At 40.2% G+C, this 21,796-nt stretch overlaps 1 protein-coding gene across 2 annotated transcripts in view; it reads left to right on the forward strand.

The window, feature by feature from the left end:
* Nucleotides 1–21,796, forward strand: part of PPP3CA (protein phosphatase 3 catalytic subunit alpha) — a 184,246-nt gene that overhangs the window by 141,899 nt on the left and 20,551 nt on the right. For both annotated transcript variants that reach the window (XM_053403963.1, XM_053403964.1), the window contains exons 7-10: nucleotides 7,833–7,910; nucleotides 12,595–12,689; nucleotides 17,411–17,536; nucleotides 21,002–21,076. In XM_053403963.1, the coding sequence (XP_053259938.1) occupies nucleotides 7,833–7,910; nucleotides 12,595–12,689; nucleotides 17,411–17,536; nucleotides 21,002–21,076 (374 nt within the window). The remainder of the gene's footprint in view (nucleotides 1–7,832; nucleotides 7,911–12,594; nucleotides 12,690–17,410; nucleotides 17,537–21,001; nucleotides 21,077–21,796) is intronic.

Below are 21,796 nucleotides of genomic sequence, written 5' to 3' on the forward strand. Positions count from 1 at the left end.
ACAGCACATATATAGTCCCTTCGCAAAGATTGCTACATTCTATTGTAGAGAGAGTTGAGACTTATACAACCAAGACACTTTCTTCAGTTAGCTACCGGTAATTGGCTGACTACAAATCCTGCCATTCCCTTTTGGAAGTTCCTTTTCGGGCAAAATATGCTTTACTAAATGGCCTGAATTCTTTATCGTAGCATTGAGATTTGAGTTTTAGGGAAAATCTCCATTTTCAGAAAACAGGAATAATGGCAATTACATATGTTTCAGCAAAAAGGGCCTTAGGTTACAAATAAATACTTAATTACCTTTTTAATTGGAAACAATTTCACTGATCTGTATTAGGATTGTTCATGTGTTTATGGGTATTGTGGTTACAGCAACTGCTTTAAGTGATATTCCTGAAGATGGTGACCCACTGGGGGGCAAGGAGGAGGTTGTATCTTTTAGGAAACACTCTAGAATCTGCAGTTTTCCTCAGCATAAATTTCCTCAGCACATTACACCGAGTAGGTGAGAATATAACAAGAATCATAAGTAAACTTCTAGTGAGTTCCTGAAGGGGCAATATATTATTGGTAAGTCTGTTGAAAAGCTTCCTATGATGAGTGTTGACTATGCTGTCTAGGGCTGATGAAGTTGTAGTCCCAAGAACAGCTGGAGGCTATCCCTGCCTTATCGCATACAAAATGAACCTACTGCTAGTTAAAATACAGTTGAAATGTTAAGACTGTGATCAGTTGTGTGTGCAAAATTCTACAGCCAATCTTTCTGTACTCACAAGAACACAAAGTTAAGCTAGGACAACCTCTGTTTGCTAGCACTCAGAATCTTGAAATATATATTCATTAATATCCACCCAAATTACATTTTTACTGGCACACTAATACCATAATGCAATGTACTGCAGTGCATAATGTGGTTATTCCACTTCTTCAGTCATCTGAAACAAAGGAATAATATGCTATGACGTGCGTAAAACACTTCATTATTTCCTCTAGAATAAAGACTTTCAAGCATTGTTTCTTCAGGGACCCTTTCTACATTGATTTGTCTGCTGAGAAGCAACTACATGTAAGCCGCAGAAATCCTTCACATTACCTCCAGAAAGTTCTGGGGAGTTATTCTGGCATGAACAGTCAGCTTGTGAAGGGGATGCTAGCGAGGCCTACTGGACCTCACAATCGCCCACATGAACTGAAAAGGTATCGCAGAACACAGTCAAGACTGGTAGCTGTACATTGCAGGGGGAAATTTCAAATGGTGGGGAAAGCTGCCTTTTAGGGAACGGTTCACCTTTTTGATCTTCGCATTGAGCAACCTCTGATAAGATTGTGAAGAAGTGCTGCACATGATCACAATCTGCAGTTCATGGTACATGCAGCCCTTACTGCTAAACAGATCATGCACTACTGAGTTTAAAACAATTCATCTAGCACCATGAGCCTAACAGAAAGGACTCAGTTCTTCTTGTATTTAGCAAAACCTCTAAACAGAAGCTTAATCTATATTATTGTTTATATACTTAAATATGTTATTTGCTTGATTGGGCCTTCCTTGATCAGAGGTAAAACCCCAAACCAGCCGTCTTCTGAAAACTTAAAGCACTAATAGATTTTCTGTGGCAGAAAGCTCAAAATAAATCTTAAGAGTGAGGTTCCACCAGGTTGTACTGGAACTGGGTAATTCAACTACCCTCCCAGACGTAAAATCCAAGAAATTTGATGTAAACTTCAGGCCAGCAGACAGGGTGCCTGGAAAGCAAGGTGAAGGCCACAAAGCAAAAACTTGTATCAAAGGCCAGAATTTTATTTTGCCCCACCCCTTTTGCTTCTGACTCTATCTATTTAACCATGAGAAGTGGAATGACTCTGTGCCTTCTGTTGAAAAGGGTTCCCCACCCCTAGCCTAAAGCAAGAGCAATACCTTCTACTTAGGAATGTAAGAAACATCCAACTGGTTTACATTTTGATGCAAATTTATCTAATTTGCAATGCCTGAACCAATATATGAATCAAAACTCAACTGTCCTTAAAAATTTGCACTTCTCTGAATTTTGCAATGCAATTCTTTTTTTAAAAAAGTGTACAAAAGTATATATTAGGGGAAAGTGCGCAAAAATGTGTATTTTGGTGAAAATCACTTGCAAACATCTATATATTGGGAGAAATTCATGCAGGAAATGTGTGCAGCCTGGGAGTCATTTTGGACTCACAGCTGTCCATGGAGGCACAGGTCAAATCTGTATCCAGGGCAGCTGTGTACCAGCTCCATCTGGTACATAGGCTGAGACCCTAACTGCCCCTGGACTGTCTCGCCAGAGTGGTGCATGCTCTGGTTATCTCCCGCTTGGACTACTGCAATGCGCTCTACGTGGGGCTACCTTTGAAAGTGACCCGGAAACTACAACTAATCCAGAACGCGGCAGCTAGACTGGTGACTGGGAGCGGCCGCCGAGACTATATAACACTGGTCTTGAAAGACCTACATTGGCTCCCAGTACGTTTCCGAGCACAATTCAAAGTGTTGGTGCTGACCTTTAAAGCCCTAAACGGCCTTGGTCCAGTATATCTGAAGGAGCGTCTCCTCCCCCATCGTTCTGCCCAGACACTGAGGTCCAGCTCCGAGGGCCTTCTGGCGGTTCCCTCACTGCGAGAGGCCAAGTTACAGGGAACCAGGCAGAGGGCCTTCTCGGTAGTGGCGCCCGCCCTGTGGAACGCCCTCCCATCAGATGTCAAAGCGATAAACAACTACCTGACATTCAGAAGACATCTGAAGGCAGCCCTGTTCAGGGAAGTTTTAAATATGTGACATTTTAGTGTATTTTTCATCTTTCTTGGAAGCCACCCAGAGTGGCTGGGGAAACCCATCCAGATGGGCGGGGTACAAATAAATTATTATTATTATTATTATTATTATTATTATTATTATTACAAATTTTCCTGGTGCCAAAAGGTCAAACTGATGTAGAAATGGAGATAACTGAATTTAAGACTGGGAAACATAAGAAACTGAGAGGAATTAGAATTGAAAATTTCACCCATCCCTACTTCTACTTGAGTAAATATACAGATGCTCTCGGTTTTAATGAAATATTTGGTTTACTGACAAATTGCATTTAGTGAAATGCATCCAATTTACGTTTTTTTAAAAACCTCTAGCTCTGTTCATTTTTGTTAAAGAAAGTTCATTCTGATCTTTCATATCTAACTGCAAGCTGGTTCCAAAAGTACATCTTTCTCTGCTTTGTGAGTTTTGTATTTTTTTTAGTAGTGCTAACTTATATACTAGCAAAATATTTTCACAGGACCTCTAGAGTACTTGGTATGATATTTACTTGTTATACCAAGTTTGTAGCCTCACTTGTTATACCACCACCTTGTGGCTTAAATAATTTGGACTACAAATGATTTAGTTTGATCATAAAAGAACGAAAGCAAAACAACTAAATTTAGTAAGTGGAATATATGCATTTTATGCCTTTGTGAATTATTTATTTAAATGGTATTGGACTCCCTCTTTCAACATACTGCATCAAATGTAGTGAGGTATATATGTATGTAAAGCTGTAGTTGCACAAATTCAGCAATATGTTAAAGAGAGAATATCAAGCCTTTAGTTTTAGGAGGAGGATGGAGAGAGGATGTTTGTGCAAGCATGCATGCAAATCCTAGGGAGCTGCCTTATACGATTGGCCCACCGGGTTCTCTATTCTTTACACTGACTTGGCAGTGGAAGCTTCAAGCCCGCTGCCAACCTTTTCAAAAAACAAATAGAATGCACATATTTTATGTCAGACTCAGTTTTTATTTTTTTTATTTTTTGAAAAAGCTGCTTTAGGTTCTTGATTTCACAGTTTCTAACCAATCACTGCTATGCACAGTCATCTGCTGTAAAGTCTCACAACCAGTTTTTCTTGAGCACCATCCAGAAGGAAGATTATTTGTTTTTAAAATGTAGTACAGGACCTTAAAATGTGAGCTCACACATTTTTCAAATTATGCACAACTGCATGTGACCAGTATCTGAGAGGGATATGTAATATACCAGCTTACCACACGAGGGAGCTGCTGACATTTTGTGCTTGGGCATTTCTATTCTGTTTGGGCATACAGTGGTACCTCAGGTTACAGACGCTTCAGGTTACAGACTCCGCTAACCCAGAAATATTACCTTAGGTTAAGAACTTTGCTTCAGGATGAGAACAGAAATCATGCAGCGGCGGCACAGTAGCAGCAGGAGGCCCCATTAGCTAAAGTGGTACTTCAAGTTAAGAACAGTTTCAGGTTAAGAACAGACCTCCAGAACGAATTAAGTACTTAACCCGAGGTACCACTGTATTGCATATGGTGGTAGAAGCTCAACAGGGCTCAGATGAAACAGTGGTCCAATGAAGTTTGACCAGGTCCTACTAAACCCCCTGATTGTGGTCTGATTGCCGAGTTGGAACAGCTCTTCTTTTAAGTCAAGACAAAACTTTCTTTGATTTATTTATGCAAGTATTCACATACTGCCCACTCATGTACAGTATCAAGGTGGTGTACGATTATCTATGCAAATGCAATAAAATATATAGTAACATAAAACAATACAGAATAATTGCAAGAATGGTTGACTCATCTGAAAATAGAAATGAAGCCACTGAAGAGACCTAACAGCAGAAAAAGTTCTTTAGGAGACACCTGAAAGTTAGGAGCAAGGATGCATGCCGAATTTCTGCTGGAAGAGCATTGCGCAGCATGGGGCTGGCAACACTCAATGCCTGACTTCTAGCTGAGGCCAGCCAAGCTTCTGAGACATGGGCAACAACTAACAACACTCAAATGAAGCCTTCACTTGACAACCCCAAACTGCTTCACTCTTCACTGCTTTCTGTTTGGCTTGCCTGCCTGCCAAGCTCAGCAGTCTGCCTCACTTTTCAAACTCCTCTGGACTGGCAGTATCCTAGAGTCTTCTGCATGCTGACCTGGAAGTAAGCCGTACTGAACTCAAATGGGGTTTACTTCAGAGTAAGCGTGCATAGGCTTGAGCTGTAACTGGGCACAGACCTGTAGCAACGAGTGGAGTCCTTGTCAGCTAATTTGCATATCAGACCAAATGAATTTGATTATATTAAGGCTGTGTGTTTGTTTGTTTGTTTGTTTGTGAAAGAGTATGCACAGGAAAGGAGGCTTTCTGTTTGTGTTATACGCTTTATAATAGTGACATAGTTTTATTAATACACATGACAGTTCTTTTGATAACTTTTTTCAACAACAACAAAAAAGTTAGATCCACTACACAAGTCCCATATCAGTTGTACCGCAATGAGAGGGAAGTGTTTGTTTGAAATTGCAAATTAATATGCTTTTTTTTTTCAATTACCAGTAGAACTGTATCTAAAATCTCCCTCTTTATTTTATATTACCAGCAGCTCTCTTGGTTATATAACTAAAAGCCAGTTGCCATAGCAACCTCAAATATAATGTTAGTGTCGTGGGATAGATTCATAGAAAGCATTTAACCCAGTGTGGTTAAGTGAAGTAAGGGACTGTTGCAAACAGGACAATAGATGGCTGGGATTTTTTTTCTGATCCATGTACCTCTTCTATATGAGGGGAAAGTAGCAGTAGTCTTATCTTGCTCATTCTCTCCTGCCCCTTTGAGGTTTGGGGTGCTGAACAGAAGCAGCAGCTCTTAAACTCAGTACACTTTGTAGTGCATTACAAAAAGAACATCTGGAACTTGAAGAAGCTGCAACAAACAGAACAATCAAGAGGACAGAGCATCTTCTCTTCAAAGAAAGTGAAGGTGTTTGTGGCTATTTAGCTTAGGAAAAAGAGATGACATAGAGAGGAGATGATGGGATGGGAACAGCCAACACAGTACTCTCCATATGTTGTTGGATTACAACTCCCATTATCCCTGACTATTGGCTGTGCCAGCTGGGATCTATGGGAGTTCAGCAACATATAGAGGCCATCATTTTTTGCCACTCCTGTGAAAAGAGGCTTATGGTAATAGAGGTTTGTGACAGAGGTCTGTGGAGAAGAATTTACTGCCTCTCTCTCATCAGTGTCACCCAGTGAAATGGATTGGCAGTAGATTCAGGATAGATAAATTGACTGGCAGTAGATTCAGGATGGGACTCTCCCCCGCCCCCCCAAAAAGTACTTCTTAACACTATACATTATTCATTTATGGAATTTGCTGTCACAAGGTATGGTGATGGCTCTAGATGTAGCTGGTTTTAAAATGGCATTAGACAGATTTATGGAGGACAGGACTGACAGTGACTATTAGCCATGATTCAGCATGGGGATTCCATTTTGCTCAGAATTATATCATTTGCTGAACAGGGGGAGGCTGCTGTTTTCATGTGGTGGAGTGGATTTCCTCGAAGCATTTGGTGAGCCAGTGTTGAGGACAGTCTACTGAAACAGATGAAAATCTGGTTTGATCCATTCATGGAAAAGTGCAATAATACAGCTGTACTGGGTTCGCCACTCACCAGTCTGTTCGTTAAGTAAAAACCCAGCCCTTGGAAGTCAGGATTGTCTGTGCCATTTTACGTGTGCTGGAAAAGGGCACATGCCGCGACCAAGGCTTCCTTCTGTGCTTAACTATGTGTAGAACGTACACACCAGAATACATTATTCAGCGTGTTAGAAAGTACCACATTTAATACATCGGTGGTGGTAAAGGATTCAGTCTCTGAAATCAGACAGAAGCTTCATATCACAGAAGTACTCTAGATCTAGACAAAAGAGATTTGCTGTATTTGTATGGACATGCCCACAGCTCCACTAAATCCATTAAATGGTAGTGCAGGCGATCTACACAACACCAGAATTCAGACTCGGCTAATCCTCAGCAAGTTGAAATTTGTGCATATTTCAGTGAAATGAAGAATATACTTTTATTACTCAACTTCTCTCCCTCTTTCCCACCACCCCTCTGTCTCCAGAGAACTGCAGTTTATAAAGTTTCCTAAATCCTATACTTGGTACTAAATGTGTGGCTTTTTGTGGGTTAGCATGAGGTACCCACGGAGAATTAAGTAGCTGCTAAGTGGATTCACATTGGTATTGAGACAGAAATAGAAGGCTGATCCTCCTTTTCCTAACTTTCTCTCTAAAGGCACCAGCATCTTTGTAGAGAGAATAAAGTTGGGAAACAGCTACAGCAAACCTCAAATCATTTAAACTGAATTGAAATGCAGCTACTTGGAATCTAATTTCTGAATCTGTTGAAGGGAGGATGGGGCTTCTGAATCCATGGAATCCATGTTTGACGATAGCAAACGTCCTGTTCTGGGCTTCACTCAGTGACCAACCATATTCCCCAATGTCAGGGGCAGGGAAGGAAGATCCAAAGCAATCTACTTCCAGTTCTAAGCACAGTGTCCTTTCAACTTGGAAAACTTGTTTGTTTAAACCACAGTTTAAGCAGCCTTAGCCTTGTTTGAGCCATGATTTTCACAAACTACAGTTCTCCGAGTTGGGGCACACCAGAGAAGTATGGGGAATTTAAAGCCAATCTCCTCTTTTTGAGATGCAAAACAAACAAATGGTAGAGATTGAGTATGCAAGAATGTGGCCCATTCATACAACAGGAAACCCTGGTTTTCCATTGTGTCTAAAACTGGCCAGTGACTTTCTGGAGTTAACTTGCAGCTTATGTTTTTGACTAGTAGGGGATACAGTGATAGGCTTTTCCCCCAGTGCTGCTTTCCATTGAACTCAGTAACATTTACGTTTATGTATATATTTATGTATTTGTGAGTGTCTGAGGCTAAGGCACCTTCTCTGTTTTTGTTTTTGTTTTATTAAAACATGCTTCTTTTCCTGCCCCAACAGTTACCCTGCTGTTTGTGACTTCCTACAGCACAATAACTTATTATCTATACTCCGAGCCCATGAAGCCCAGGATGCCGGGTGAGTGGCTTTCCTTGTTTTTTGAATAAATTATTTTCCGGCATGTTACCATCTGTACATTTCTTACATTGCTAAGGTGAAGTGCTTGTTCGGTATCTTTCAGAATGTAAAAGGGAAAGGACTGGTGTTTAAAAACAGTTGAATATTGACTTTTCAGGATATGTTGCTTTTACTTTTGATGTGGTTTTAGGGAATCTTGACCGCATCCTGAAACCCTGGCTCTCTAGCAGATGGAGAAACAAGTGGGAGACGTTTAGCCTCTTTAAAATGGTGTAATGTCCAAACCCCTATATCTTACCTACAATTCTTGTTCCCAAATTCTAACTAGGGTTTCCTGCTGGTGCAGGAAGTGCCCCCTACAAGGGTTCAGATACAGTTCTAATTTTTAAAATATACCAGGGTGCACAGTTTTGGCACTCAAAGCAGTTTGGGTGGCCCTCTGCTCAAATTAAAGTATACTGTGATGATATAATTAGAACAAGGGCTTTCCCTTGCTCAGCTGATAAACAGCAGGAGCATATATATCAGCTCTTTACAGCTTGTTAACTTTCCGAACCTGCAGGGCTCTGTGGAGAGGCACAGTTTGAAACAGGAATATATTTTCTAGGTCACTGGAAGGAAGTGCCACTCTGTGCTTCCACTTTGCTCATCCTAATGGCTAAAGTACCAATACTTTTTACACAAGCACAGATGGAAGGAATATAAATTATTGACACTCAGATAGAAGAGCCATAATTTATGAATGTATTACAAGGTCTTCCACATTTAAGTAGCATGGTATCCTCATTTCATCTAGTTATGTGTGCCATATATTATACTCTGTTTTCATAAATTTGTACTCTGTCTTTTCTTCCAAGGGTGCTCAAAGCAGCTAACAATACTGTATAAAAAAAAATTTTAAGCACCCATCAGCCAAAAAAGTTCCAGAAGTATAAAAGACCAAATTGGTAAACTATAGAGCAGCATTTTATTTTATTTGAAAAAGGATTAGTGAGATCATTTTAAAAATATCTACTGAAGAACACGAGCCTGTGGCATGAAAACAAAGAAAACCATAAACAGGGTGCTAACTAGATCTCCTGTAAGAGCCAGGGTGGTGTAGTGGTTAAGAGCGGTAGACTCGTAATCTGGTGAACCGGGTTCATGTCTCCGCTCCTCCACATGCAACTGCTGGGTGACCTTGGGCTAGTCACACTTCTCTGAAGTCTCTCAGCCTCACTCACCTCACAGAGTGTTTGTTGTGGGGGAGGAAGGGAAAGGAGAATGTTAGCCACTTTGAGACTCCTTCGGGTAGTGATAAAGCGGGATATCAAATCCAAACTCTTCTTCTTCTTCTTCTTCTTCTTATTGTATAATAATAATAATAATTTATTATTTATACCCCATCCATCTGGCTAAGTTTCGCCAGCCACTCTGGGCACTTCCAATCGAGTGTTAAAAACAAAACAGCATCAAATATTAAAACTTCCCTAAGCAGGGCTGCCTTCAGGTGTCTTTTAAAGAGAAGATAGCTGCTTATTTCCTTCACATCGGTCGCCACTACGGAGAAGGCCCTCTGTCTGGTTCCCTGTAACCTCACTTCTCACAATGAGGCAACCACCAGAAGGCCCTCGGTGCTGGATCTCAGTGTCTGGGCTGAACGATGGGGATGGAGAATGGAGAAGAGATTTCATTCGGTCCACATCTTAATGCAATGTGATTCTCCAAGCAAACAAACAGTATATACATAAATGTGTATATCAGGGTTAAGTGTGCATGAAGAAAATAGCATACAACATGCATTTTATTAGGGGAAATGGCGTACAAAAATGTGTATATTTGGCAAATTGAATATGGAAACGTGAGGGATCTACACTAAAATGATGACATATTTTTGTAAAGATTTATTTTGACAAAATACAAACTAGTGCACAGATGTGGAGAACTCGACTTCAGATTGGTAAAATGAGAAACTAGGAGAAACCCAAACTGGCGGATCAGTTCATCCCTACCTCCAGGGCAGATGGTTCTAGGAGAAAAAGCCTTCTCTTGTTTTTTGCACTAAATATACCTAGATATGGAGACCCTCCACATCTGATCTCTGTGGTGTTTTTGTGACATTTTGGGGTAATTTCCGGGTTCAGGGCAATCAATTGATTGTTTCCTATACATCCTGAAATTCACCCAGCATTCTATTCAAACTGCAATTTTAAAGGAAGTTGGTCAGCCATTATTTCCCATCAAGAAACCCAAAAAATTTCCAGAACACTATTCTTTCCTTCTTTCCTTCCTTCCAGAGCCAGTGTGGTGTAGTGGTTAAGAGCGGTAGACTCATAATCTGGTAAACCGGGTTCATGTCTCCGCTCCTCCACATGCAGCTTCTGGGTTACCTTGGGCTAGTCACACTTCTCTGAAGTCTCTCAGCCCCACTCACCTCACAGAGTGTTCCTTGTGGGGGAGGAAGGGAAAGGAGAATGTTAGCCGCTTTGAGACTTCTTCAGGTAGTGATAAAGCGGGATATCAAATCCAAACTCCTCCTCCTCCTCCTCCTCTTCTTCTTCTTCTTCTTCTTTTCCTTTTCCTTCCTTCCTTCCTTCCTTCCTTCCTTCCTTCCTCCCTTCTTTCTTACATTCATATGCAACCTGTCCTCCCAGGAGCTCAAACCAGCGTACATGTGATGTCTGACCCCACTTTGTCCTCACAACAGCTCTGTGAGGTGGGTCAGACTGAGAGTGCTTGACTGATCCAACGTCACCCAGAGACCTATTCATCTATCTGGGAAAGCTTGTTACAACTAAAATTTTATCCAGAAATCACAGAGAATAGGGGCCTGTTATATCTCTGTGGAATACTGTTCCACAGAACAGGAGCAATCACACTAAAAGCCTTGCTCCAAATTACTGTGGAATGGACTCCTAAGATCCTTGGAACTTGCAAGAGAAGTTCTCCTGCATACCACGGTGACCTGCTGGGTATATAAATGATATGGTGGTCTCTCAAGTAACCTGCTCTCGAGCTGTATAGGGCCTTATATGTTGGTGCCAATACCTTGTAGCCTGGTAGGTTGAGATCCATATAACTGAACCTCTTTTGAAGGCTATTAATAAGTTGCAATGATGATAGTGGTACAGCTCACACAAGCTGATTACTACTCTTTCCAGGATGGTCAGAGCAACCATTGATGCTGGGGAATTTCCTTGGTTGAAGAATTTCCTTGGGTGAAGAGCTAACAAATTTGAACTGTGCAAAAGGACACCCTGAACAAAATATTATTGCTACTATATGACAAAATAACAAGGATATTTATACCAGAGATCTTAGTGACCCTAGGAATTCCCTCCCCGCTTTAAGCAGCTCCCAAGATTGCCAGCTGCCTTTGAAATTTCCCTGTATTCCAAAATTGGTTTGCCACAGGGTGCATCAGGCTGCTGTTATAAACAAAAAGACAACCTGGGAGACCCACCTGGACTATTGCAGATGGCTGTAGTACACATATCTGTAAAATAGTCTCAGTATCCTTATTGATGTACCCCAAATTCCTCAAGTTTTGTTTTTGCTCTTGGTGTACCGAAAGCCAGATATTGCTACAGAACCTCAATATGCAATTAGAGTAGAAGTGGTAGCATACTGTTCTTTTCCTTTTTCTTTTTCTCCATTTTGTTGCCAAGAGTTATAGAGATTTTATATAAGTCAGGGAACTAAAATGCTGTTGCTGATCCTTGCTTTGCCTCTTGCTAGGGAGAAAATATCATTTTTGTTGGTTTGATTCCAAAATTCTGGGGTTTTTCATTTTCATTGCTGACTGACTAAATATAGGCCCGCTGAGACGGTAACATTTTTGTCACCACAAGCAAGTGTAAATGTGCCGAGAGAAAAACTGAGCGTATATCAGAATATTTTGTGGCCCACATCCCCACACGCTATTTTTTAAGGTTTGAGCACTTTGATGTCGGTAGCAGAACCTTAAATATATTGTGCACAAAATACTGGGGTGGGGGGGTGTTTTGTTTTTTGTAGGTCCAGAAACACATGGGCTTGGATCAGGGTTTCAAAATGCCAAGATTCCTCTGCACAGTTTGGGGTAATTCCTGCCTCCTAGTACAGCAACACATGTCCCGGCCTAGGATGTATTAAATAATTAAAGAACATTGTCCAGCCCTTCTGAGAGGCTTTACGACATGCAGGGACCATGGGATAGAGAAAAATTCTTGTGCAAGCAGCCTTCTAATCATAGTTTTTGGATACACCACATTGTTTCTTTCTATTTGGAGAGCTGGCTACTTTAAAGCATGCTTCACTCCCCTAGTCCATAGTGTGCCACAGATTGGTTTTCAGAGTTGGAGAGAAGGACCCAAAAGCAGCTTATGATGCCCAAGCAGACTCAAAAAGCTGCACATGCTCAGTCAGACCTTTGTTCTAACTCATCATTTTCCTGGAGAAAGACCTATGCCTGTCCAAAACACAAATGAACCCAACAAAAGTTGTCCACAAACTTTTCCCATTGACTTCTTAATTACCTGTAAGTCTGTAGTCAGTTCAGTACGTACTCGTCTTCTCTAAAATAATCGTGATGATGCACATACAAGTCTCTGTGAAATACGCGCAATGTGCATTTATGTGACTGTATCTGTGACAAGATATAAATCAACACAACTCTGCGAGAAATTTATGGTACTAATAAGGTTACTTCTGCCATTTGTTACAGGTATCGTATGTACAGGAAAAGCCAGACAACAGGTTTCCCTTCATTAATTACAATTTTCTCAGCACCAAACTATCTAGATGTATACAATAACAAAGGTAAGAGCACATCTTGCCCCTGCAAACTTAGCTTTGCTTTAACTCACTGATTTCCTCTTCCATTGTTCTACCTCGATTGTGTGTTTTTTAAACTTCCCTTTAGTTCAAGGTCGATTCTTACTACACAGTTTTTGTATTAAGTGAATGGATTTGTGGATTAACTGCCTATGGGGGGGGGGTCTTTTCCTATCTGCAAATTGTAAATTTTCACGATGTATGGAGACAGATTTCAAAAACTAAAGTCATATATTATTATTATTATTACTACTACTGTTATTATCATGGTCATTATTAATTACCTGCCCGTCACCATACGGTCCCAGGGTGGGTCATTAAACATTAAAACTCAATATTAATAACAGTTTATAACAACTTAAAATCACAAATATTCAAATATTTTCCCACTGTGTATTTCAGTGCTCGTTAGATTACTTTAAAGCAAGGGCAGGGAACCTTTTTCAGCCTAGGGGCCGCATTGCCTTCTGCGCAACTTTCCAGGTGCCACCTATCAGTGGTGGGCAGGACCAGCGGTAAAAGTGAACAGAGCAATGAATGTAAATTTAACCTTTGTTCTGTAGTCCAGTTTCTGTACACACTTCTACCTCCAATCAGGCAACAGAGAGTCATTATCAGAGTTCAAGAATACAGCCCATGCAAACAGATACACTCAGGGAGGGCACAGACTAGGGTCAGTGAAAGGTGTGGCCTGGGTAGCGCTGGTATGGTTGAGGAGGTTTAACCTGCAGGTCAAACAGATCTGGGGGGCCACATTTGGCTCCAGGTCTGAAGTCCCCCACCCCCTATTTTAAACCTGGAAGAACATTGAATTTCAAAAAGCCATTGAAATTCTGGCTTGTTTCACACATGCCTGTGCATCATTCAATACGTTATCGTGTGATAATTTATAGCTCAACGAATTGACTTCACTGAAAAGCATTGTGTTTTTCAGTGTTGTTTGTGGGAGTTACAAAAGATCTACTGAGGGCTGCATATACATTTAAGGTACATTTAAAGCACTCCCCCCACCCCAAAGAAATCCCCTGAATCCTGGAAACTATAGCTTGTAAAGGATGCTGTGAATTATATTTATGAAAAGCAAATCAACAGTTTCCAGGATTCTTTTTGGCAGTGGGTGGTGGGGGAGGTGCTTTAAATGTATGGTTTGTATGCACCCACAGGTATGTAATCTCTGATTGCTGGTTTGCAGATACAAGTCACTAATTCATACTTGGGCCCTCAAGTGTTGAAAATGCAAGTGCAAAGCACAGATGCCCTGAACAGTCAACCTGAATTGCTTAATGCATGCACACAAAGTCAGGTGTTCAGTCCAGCCCATTTCATGTTAACTTAGAAGCGTTACTGAGTCTAATGAAAGTTATCCGCAAGAAACAGTGCACAGGGTTGCTGCCTCAGTTGCATGAGGAATGCAGTACCGCATCAGCTAACAGAATCCTGACCATAGCTGTCAACGTTTCCCTTTTTTAAAGGGAAATTCCCTTATTCCAAATAGGATTCCTCGCAAGAAAAGGGAAAAGTTGACAGCTATGATCCTGACAGGGTCCCAAGAGGACAGTAACCTGAGATTCTCCAGTCCCACAAGGATAAGTCTCACGATTTAGAAGCACTAAACTGTGTGTGCCAACAACTGCCATATAGAGATATCCATAGTCAACTTTCAGGCCATCAGTCAGTCAGTGCCGGGAGATCCCCGTTGTAGATGATTGGGGTTTCCAAGAGCAGGTGAACAGTGCTAGAATGATTATCAGTTTCTGCCTACAGCTAGAGCTTCACTCCCACTACAGAATACAGAAAGCAATCAAGTCATGCAGTTGCATTTGATAATAGTAAAAAGTAATTCTAGGAAGCGCTGATATATTTTTCTCTGAAAGCTTAATGGGCAGCATAATTATCTTTTGTACAATATTTGAAAATTGGCAATCCTTAAACAATATAGATATGGCAGCACAAGGCTACTGAAAGAACAGGCAGAACCAAACTCTCCCATTTAATCTGTGCTTTGGTTTCGGTTAATTTTTTTGGAGTTTCTTTTAACATCGATTGGTTATAAAGCATGTTTTCCTTTTGCTTTTTTGAATAATGGCTAGGGTACTTTCCCCCTGCCCTGCTCCCAGCCTTCAAAATAAAGAAAGCTTTTTTGAAAAGCAGTTTGAATAGTTGTTTTAAAGTTACTTATATTTGTGAGCAATATCAGCAGCATAAATTATTGATGTGATGTAAGTTAAAGTAGCTTTTAGATTCTCTGGATGAATTATTCATTTTATCACTTTAAAAAAATATATCCTAAAAACATTTATGTTTTAGCCAACTGCTCTTTCGGTGGTGGTGGGGACTTTTTAGAAGCTTCTTTCCAGAACTGCTTTTTTTCAAATGTATCATATTAGGTTTCATAAATTATAAGTATTAGTTTTAATGTTTCAGCCATATGAGGGAACTTGACCAGTAGAAGGATTTTAGGGCCCCCTATAAATATTTCATAAAATAGCTGGGTTTTTCATTTTGGCATCAGTGATAGCAGTAATTCATTTTACTTACCCTTCCATACTAAGCCAAATCCCGTGTTCACATGAACAGCCAAGCTGTGTTTTGCCCAGTTGTTTTGCTGCTATACTACACTGAGCTAAGTCATGGTTTGGCTTAGCATGTTGTCGAAATCCGAGATCATGCCCAAGCAAGCCTCAAGCTGAATGAACCTCGCTTGTGCCTCTTGTTTCATCTGTAGATATCTAAACTACACACCCCAGCTTTGTACAACACATGGCTTAGCACAGCAGCAGAATGATAGGGGACTCGCAAAGCATCCACAACCTCGTCTCCCAGAGTCTGCACTTTGGCACTAAGACATGGTTTGATTTAGTGTGACAGGTGAACAAGGCCCCTGGTTCGTGCTGAGAAATATCTTCATTTTGAGTATTATATATGCTAGAAAAGAAAAGTGACCAGAAGTAAATAAGAGAGGTCACATTGAAATTACTGGCTCGCTTATACTTTGCATATAAGAGAACGGCAAAGCATTTTTGTCTTTTCTAGAAATCAGAGCCTATGTATCTGTCCTAAAATAACATAATGTTAAAGGGAAGGTCAAAAAACAGCATATGCTCCATTCTTTTTATATCTCCTTCACAAGCACAGCAGAGATCTTGGTGGTTCACGCTGTGAGTAGGGGGATGTAAGTGCGAAGATGTGGTTGGAATCTAAGATTACAACAAAATCCTTAGCTGCACAGAACTTTGGAGCTGGTGAGAGATACATGATCAGATCATTTCCCTGATCTCAAATACTTTTGGCTCTAAGGGGTACATGGTGACATCTAGCAGGAGTGGAATTTGAGGGGTGGGGCAGGGGGACTACCTAGCTGTTCTGTTCTTGGGGTCCCAATATTTAACCCTTTACAGTGGTACCTTGGTTTTCAAACTTAATCCGTTCTGGAAGTCTGTTCCAAAACCAAAGCATTCCAAAACCAAGGCGCGCTTTCCCATAGAAAGTAATGCAAAATGGATTAATCTGTTCCAGACTTTTAAAAAGAACCCCTAAAACACCAATTTAACATGAATTTTACTATCTAATGAGACCCTTGATCAAAAATGAAAGCAATAATCAATGTACTATACAATAAATTAAATAGGACAGTATTCCAGATTATAAAAATAAATTTATTTTTTTTCCTCACCTGCATTGATGATAGTCATTGTTTGGATGGGGGGCTTTTATCCATTTCCGCAGTCACACAATCAATCAGTAGCTGAACTGGGTTCCACACTGTCACAAAAACAAATTAACTGAAAAAGCCTCAAAAACAAAAACGCAAAATAAATAGCAAAAACAAAAGTGCCAAACTTAATCCATTCTGGAAGTCCGTTTGACCCTGAAATGTTCAAAAACCAAGGTGCAGATTCTGGTTGGTTCAGGCGCCCAGGAAACAATAGCCAACAGCTGCACCACACGTTTGACTTCCGAAAAACATTCGAAAACCGAAACACTTCCGAGTTTTCAGCATTTGGGAACCAAGGTACCACTGTACTTGTGTTAGGTTAAGAGAAAACAATAGAAATATTTGGAAAAGTAACTTTTTTATATAAATACACACACACTGTAATATAAACACACACACACATGCACGTTAATAGTAGTTCCATAACTAATGGAGGATGCTTTGACCATATATTTGTTTTGCTTCTTGACCTGGGTACTTAACACAAGATGATGGCCAACAACAACCTACAATTTGACATAATGTCAAATTGTGTGTCTCCTATCATCTGTGAGGGCCTACCTTCTTCGTTAGAGGTTAGAATTCCACTTGACAGGTACCCATATGTCGCTTGCATGGGTAAATAGCAGCTTTGAAGGATGATTTACACTGGAGAAACAGTATAGGGGAAATGTTGTACATCTCCTGCAGCTCTTAGAGCAACCCAGTTAAGTCTCTCCTGAGGCCACTTTTTACAAAAAATGATTGAGAATGTATAATGAATCGCCCACCACCTCAGTCGTGAATTCTCTTTTCTGTTGAAATTATATTAGCTGGTACAAGGCATAAATTCAATCTGGAAGCTGTTCATTAATTAAGTTAAATTGGTTAAGTTAAATTGGTTGGTGAACTGAGTTCATGCATGTCCACTGTACAATCCCCCAATTTTCAGTAAATGAGCTTCTGGCCCAGGCATATGATAGTAACGAATGACTTCTCCTTTCTTTTATAGCTGCAGTATTGAAATATGAGAACAACGTTATGAATATCAGACAGTTTAATTGTTCTCCACATCCCTACTGGCTTCCAAATTTCATGGATGTTTTTACATGGTCTTTGCCATTTGTTGGAGAGAAAGGTAAGTAACTTCCTTTCTTCACGAAAACAGTTTCTCTATGGACTAGGGTGAGGGAAATGGGCTGTTCACTAAAAGGGACCTGTCACACCTTGAAGCACAAGATATTCTGAGGCCTAAGAAATGTGCCTTAAGGGAGAAAACCTTCTTTATGATGCGCTGAGGTCTGCAGTATGATCAGCAGAAGTTCTTTTTGATCCCAACCTTTTCTTAACAGCAAAAGTGATTTTTATTTATTGTGGTGGTGTACACTGTTAGGATATTTCCGTTCCACCTTCCTTTGAAATTCATTCAATTTTCTGAGCGGATGAGTTATCAGAGATAACTGGGGGAAAAGTTTAGCATCGTTATTTTTCTGGCCTCTTTACAGCAGGCCTTTATGTCAGTGTTTCTCAAATTGAGGCTCTTGCTCTCTTTCATCACTTCTCCTATACAACTTCCCTCAATGCAAGTATCTAAGTTGTAAGAAATCCGCATAGCTTGGGAGAATCTGTTTTTACTTAAAGCTTCTATAGTACAGTCATTTTTGGTTTCAATGTAAATAGAGATGGAGCAGGTAATTATAGGAGGTGTCATACATAAATTAGACATTATTAAAAAAAATTAAATAAGATATCAGATCTCAAACTTTCTCAAAAACTAAAAGAATGACTCAGGGCTTTTGGTTTGGAATTCCTGCTTCCTAACCCCACGGCTTGAAGAGACCCACTCTCCAAATCTCACATATGCACAAATTAAAACAATTAGTGAATGGTTCAAGCATGTTCCTGTCATGGTTCCACACCTTTGAAATTCATTTCCCAGCAAAACCTACTGGACTATCTCACTTTGTAGCTTTTGGCTCCAGTTTCCTACTTTTCCCCACCTCTATTCATGGTTTGGGTTGCCATAGTTCAAAAACTCAAAATTCAGACACAAAAGGTGTTGAGCTATTTTTAATGAAATTCTCCAAAATCCATACTTCTGACATGGGCTGCCATACATCCAGATTTTCCCGGATATTTCAGTGATTTCCGCCTGGACTCTGTTTGCGAGGGCCGAATGCCAGTTGTGTCCAGGAAATTTCAGACATATGCCAAAAATCCTAGTATGTGTTTTGTCGCTTTCTGCTGTTTCAAGAGGTTGGGTGGGTATCTCAATGTGTTAGTCGGCTTTTATTGATACTGATTTTAAACTAACTTGCATAACTTTGAGCAGAACAACAGTGGCTTGTGGTTACTTTCTACTCAAAGAAAAAGCACAACTTGTGTTTCCAAAGCCCTCACAAAGGTGGGGGACATACAGAATGCCTTTTAGGATGGAACGGTAGGAATTTAGATCCTGTGTGCCTTGAGTGTCATTCTAGCTATGCTTGGGGGTTAGGAGTTTTTGAAAATCACAATATCAGAAGCTTAGCTGGTGTCTGTACGGCAAAACAGGAAAAGTACCATAAGGGCCAAGAAGATGCACTTGTGGTTAATGAGCAGTCAAAGAAGCTATTAGAGGCAGGAAATCTTCTTTCAAAATATTGAAGCCTTATCTAAATGGTAGAAAGTAGTGTTTTTTTCCAGGGGAATGCAGGGGTATGCATACCCCTAAACATTCTGTGAATCTTTGTACTTTTGTCCATTTACTGTATTTATTTCCCCCACTTTGAACTATAAAATGGTGATTTCCTTGAGTCAAAATGAGAGTACCCTTAAACATTTTTCTAGAAAAAAAGCACGGGTAAAATGTATTGCTAAAGATAAAATCACCAAGCATATAGAAGAACAAGCTTTGCTGAAGCAGAACCAGCATGGCTTCTGCAAGGGCAAGTGCCAACAACCATATAGATAGAGGTGATCTAGTTACTGTTGTGCATTTGGACTTTCAAAAAGCTTTTGACAGTGTACCTCACCAAATATTCCTGAGTAAGCTTAGCAGTCATTAAATAAGAAGAGTGGTCCTCTTGTGGATCAGGAACTGGTTATGTGGAGGAAGCAAAAAGTAGAAATAAATGGACAATTCTATGAGTGGAGGGGTCTAGAGAATGAAGTCTTCAAGGATCAATATTTGGTATCTGTGCTTATTAACTTATTCATAAGCATTCTAGAGTTAGGTGAGCAGTGAGATGGCCAACATTGCTGTTGATACTAAATAGTTCAGGGTGGTTAAAGCAAAAACAAAAAACCCTTACATAAAAATGTCATTCATAATTTAATCTGCATAATGTCCACCATTATTAGTAGCCCCCCTTTTTTGCAATATTTCAGTTATAACCCAATTTGTTGTTTAGCTTCTATTTTTAAAAAATAGAAGCTAAAATCCAGTCCTTCCCCAGAAATTTTCAAGTTGGTTCTGGCAGCTGTTTTAATTATGCTTTCTTTGTAGAGAAGCTATTCAATTTTCCCTTACCATTCCGCCTGTCATAGAATATTTGCTATAAACATGTTTTTTTTAGGTATACATCTAATTGTGCACCTAAAAATGTGATTTGTCAATATGGCAGATAATTGAAAATGGTTGTGTCATGCAGACCCACTGATCAGGGAAATGGAACAAACGGCAATTTCCTGTTGAATGTACACTGGGGGTTGTATACAGCTGAAGTTTACTCATAGCAGACACATTGAAATTAATGGACATAAGTTGTTCATGGTCAGTAATATCAGTGGGCCTACTCTGAGTACAACCATTGGTAGCAAAGCCAAGTTCGTTGCTGCATAGTATGTGAAACAGTCCTAAGAGGATGGGAAGCTTTGGAAAACCGACATTACCATGTGCTTCAAATACATTACAATTTGGTAAATGTATTTTAGGCTAACCTCCAAGTTCAACAAAATAGCTTAAACAGAACTGCTTTTTCAGCAAAATCCAGGGTGTGCTGGTGCAGAAGTCTCCTGACCTTAGAAAGACGCTATCAGCTTGCATTAACAACCACCTAGTGCTAGGCTTTGCTTTTTTCTTTGAAGCATTCATTTAGACAGAAATGCCTTCTTTCCCTGTTTAAGCATTGCTGGGCACTTAGCTAAAATATCTTATTTTTTGTCACTAGCAGCACCCAATAACCTCAGCCTTGTGCCTAGTACATGAGAGAAAGTGAGAGGAATGAGTAACAAACCTTCAGTGGGGACTGTAGAAAGCCTGACCCAAACTGTTCACATTGAGCCAACAAACCAAACTTCTGAGGAAAAGACACTAGGCTTTCCGTTTGTAGTTCAGGCACCAAAAGGAAGGGATGAACATCTGTATATTTCAAAACAGGAACTTTACTTGTGCAGTGATCCTTCAGTTTTGGCAGTGGACAGTACCAATTATCCCTTATTAAAATCTTGGACCTCACTCTGCATATTCACACAAATAGCATCAAAAGTCTGATGCTATTAGCTTATGCAAAGTGTTGTTTGTGCTGTGACCGTCATTAACTCCACTACACTAGCAGCTTTCTTGTCGGACACATCAGGTATCTCTCTCTCTCACACATCTTCCATGTGGTTTTCTTTGCAGTGACAGAGATGCTGGTCAACGTGCTGAACATTTGCTCAGATGATGAACTCGGAACAGAGGAAGATGGCTTTGATGGTAAGCACCTTGTGTCTTCTGCTCAAGTGGTGTGTTCCAATTAACGTTTGTGCCTGAAAACCGTCTTTATTAATCTCAAGGCAAGTCATAGGGTGGGCTATGGGAGGAACTCTCTGGACTACAGTTAAGTTCTTCCAAGCTGCCCAAGACAGTGTTCCTGCTAGACAATGGTATGTTTGCTTTTATGCATGGTTTGTTGGAAAAGAATGAAAAATATATCCTTCTCTTCTTTTGCTCCTCTTCAAATCAAAAAGGCACACAATTCCAAAAAATATCTTCTCTATGCCCAGAAGCCTGTGCAGAATGGGCCCAGACATTTACATGAACAGAATGTGAAAGTTGGTTTTCCCTTTGCCTGATAATAGAAGGATATTTGTCTTGTTAGTTATTACAAAGTTCTTACGTTAGAGGCCAGCCATAGGGTGGCAGTTGAACTTGAAGTTAAGGTCCTCCCTGCTTCAGAAACAACAGGTCCCTGATGAGACCATTGTTCTTCCATGTCCAAAACAAATAGATCATTATGAATCTATTCCACACACCCCACCAAAATACAATTTTAGACAATCCAAAAATCTTGGCTTGGCTCCTTAGCCAACCATCACCTGTGATCACTGTGAATGCCCTCTGTGATAAATGTGAGTGTCTCTTAAAGAAGCTTATCACAACTTGCTCCTCCCTGTGTCATGTACAGAGAATCTGGGGAATAGGGGTGGTTTTTCG

Source organism: Podarcis raffonei, chromosome 9 (assembly GCF_027172205.1).
Source record: "Podarcis raffonei isolate rPodRaf1 chromosome 9, rPodRaf1.pri, whole genome shotgun sequence".
NCBI lineage: Eukaryota > Metazoa > Chordata > Lepidosauria > Squamata > Lacertidae > Podarcis > Podarcis raffonei.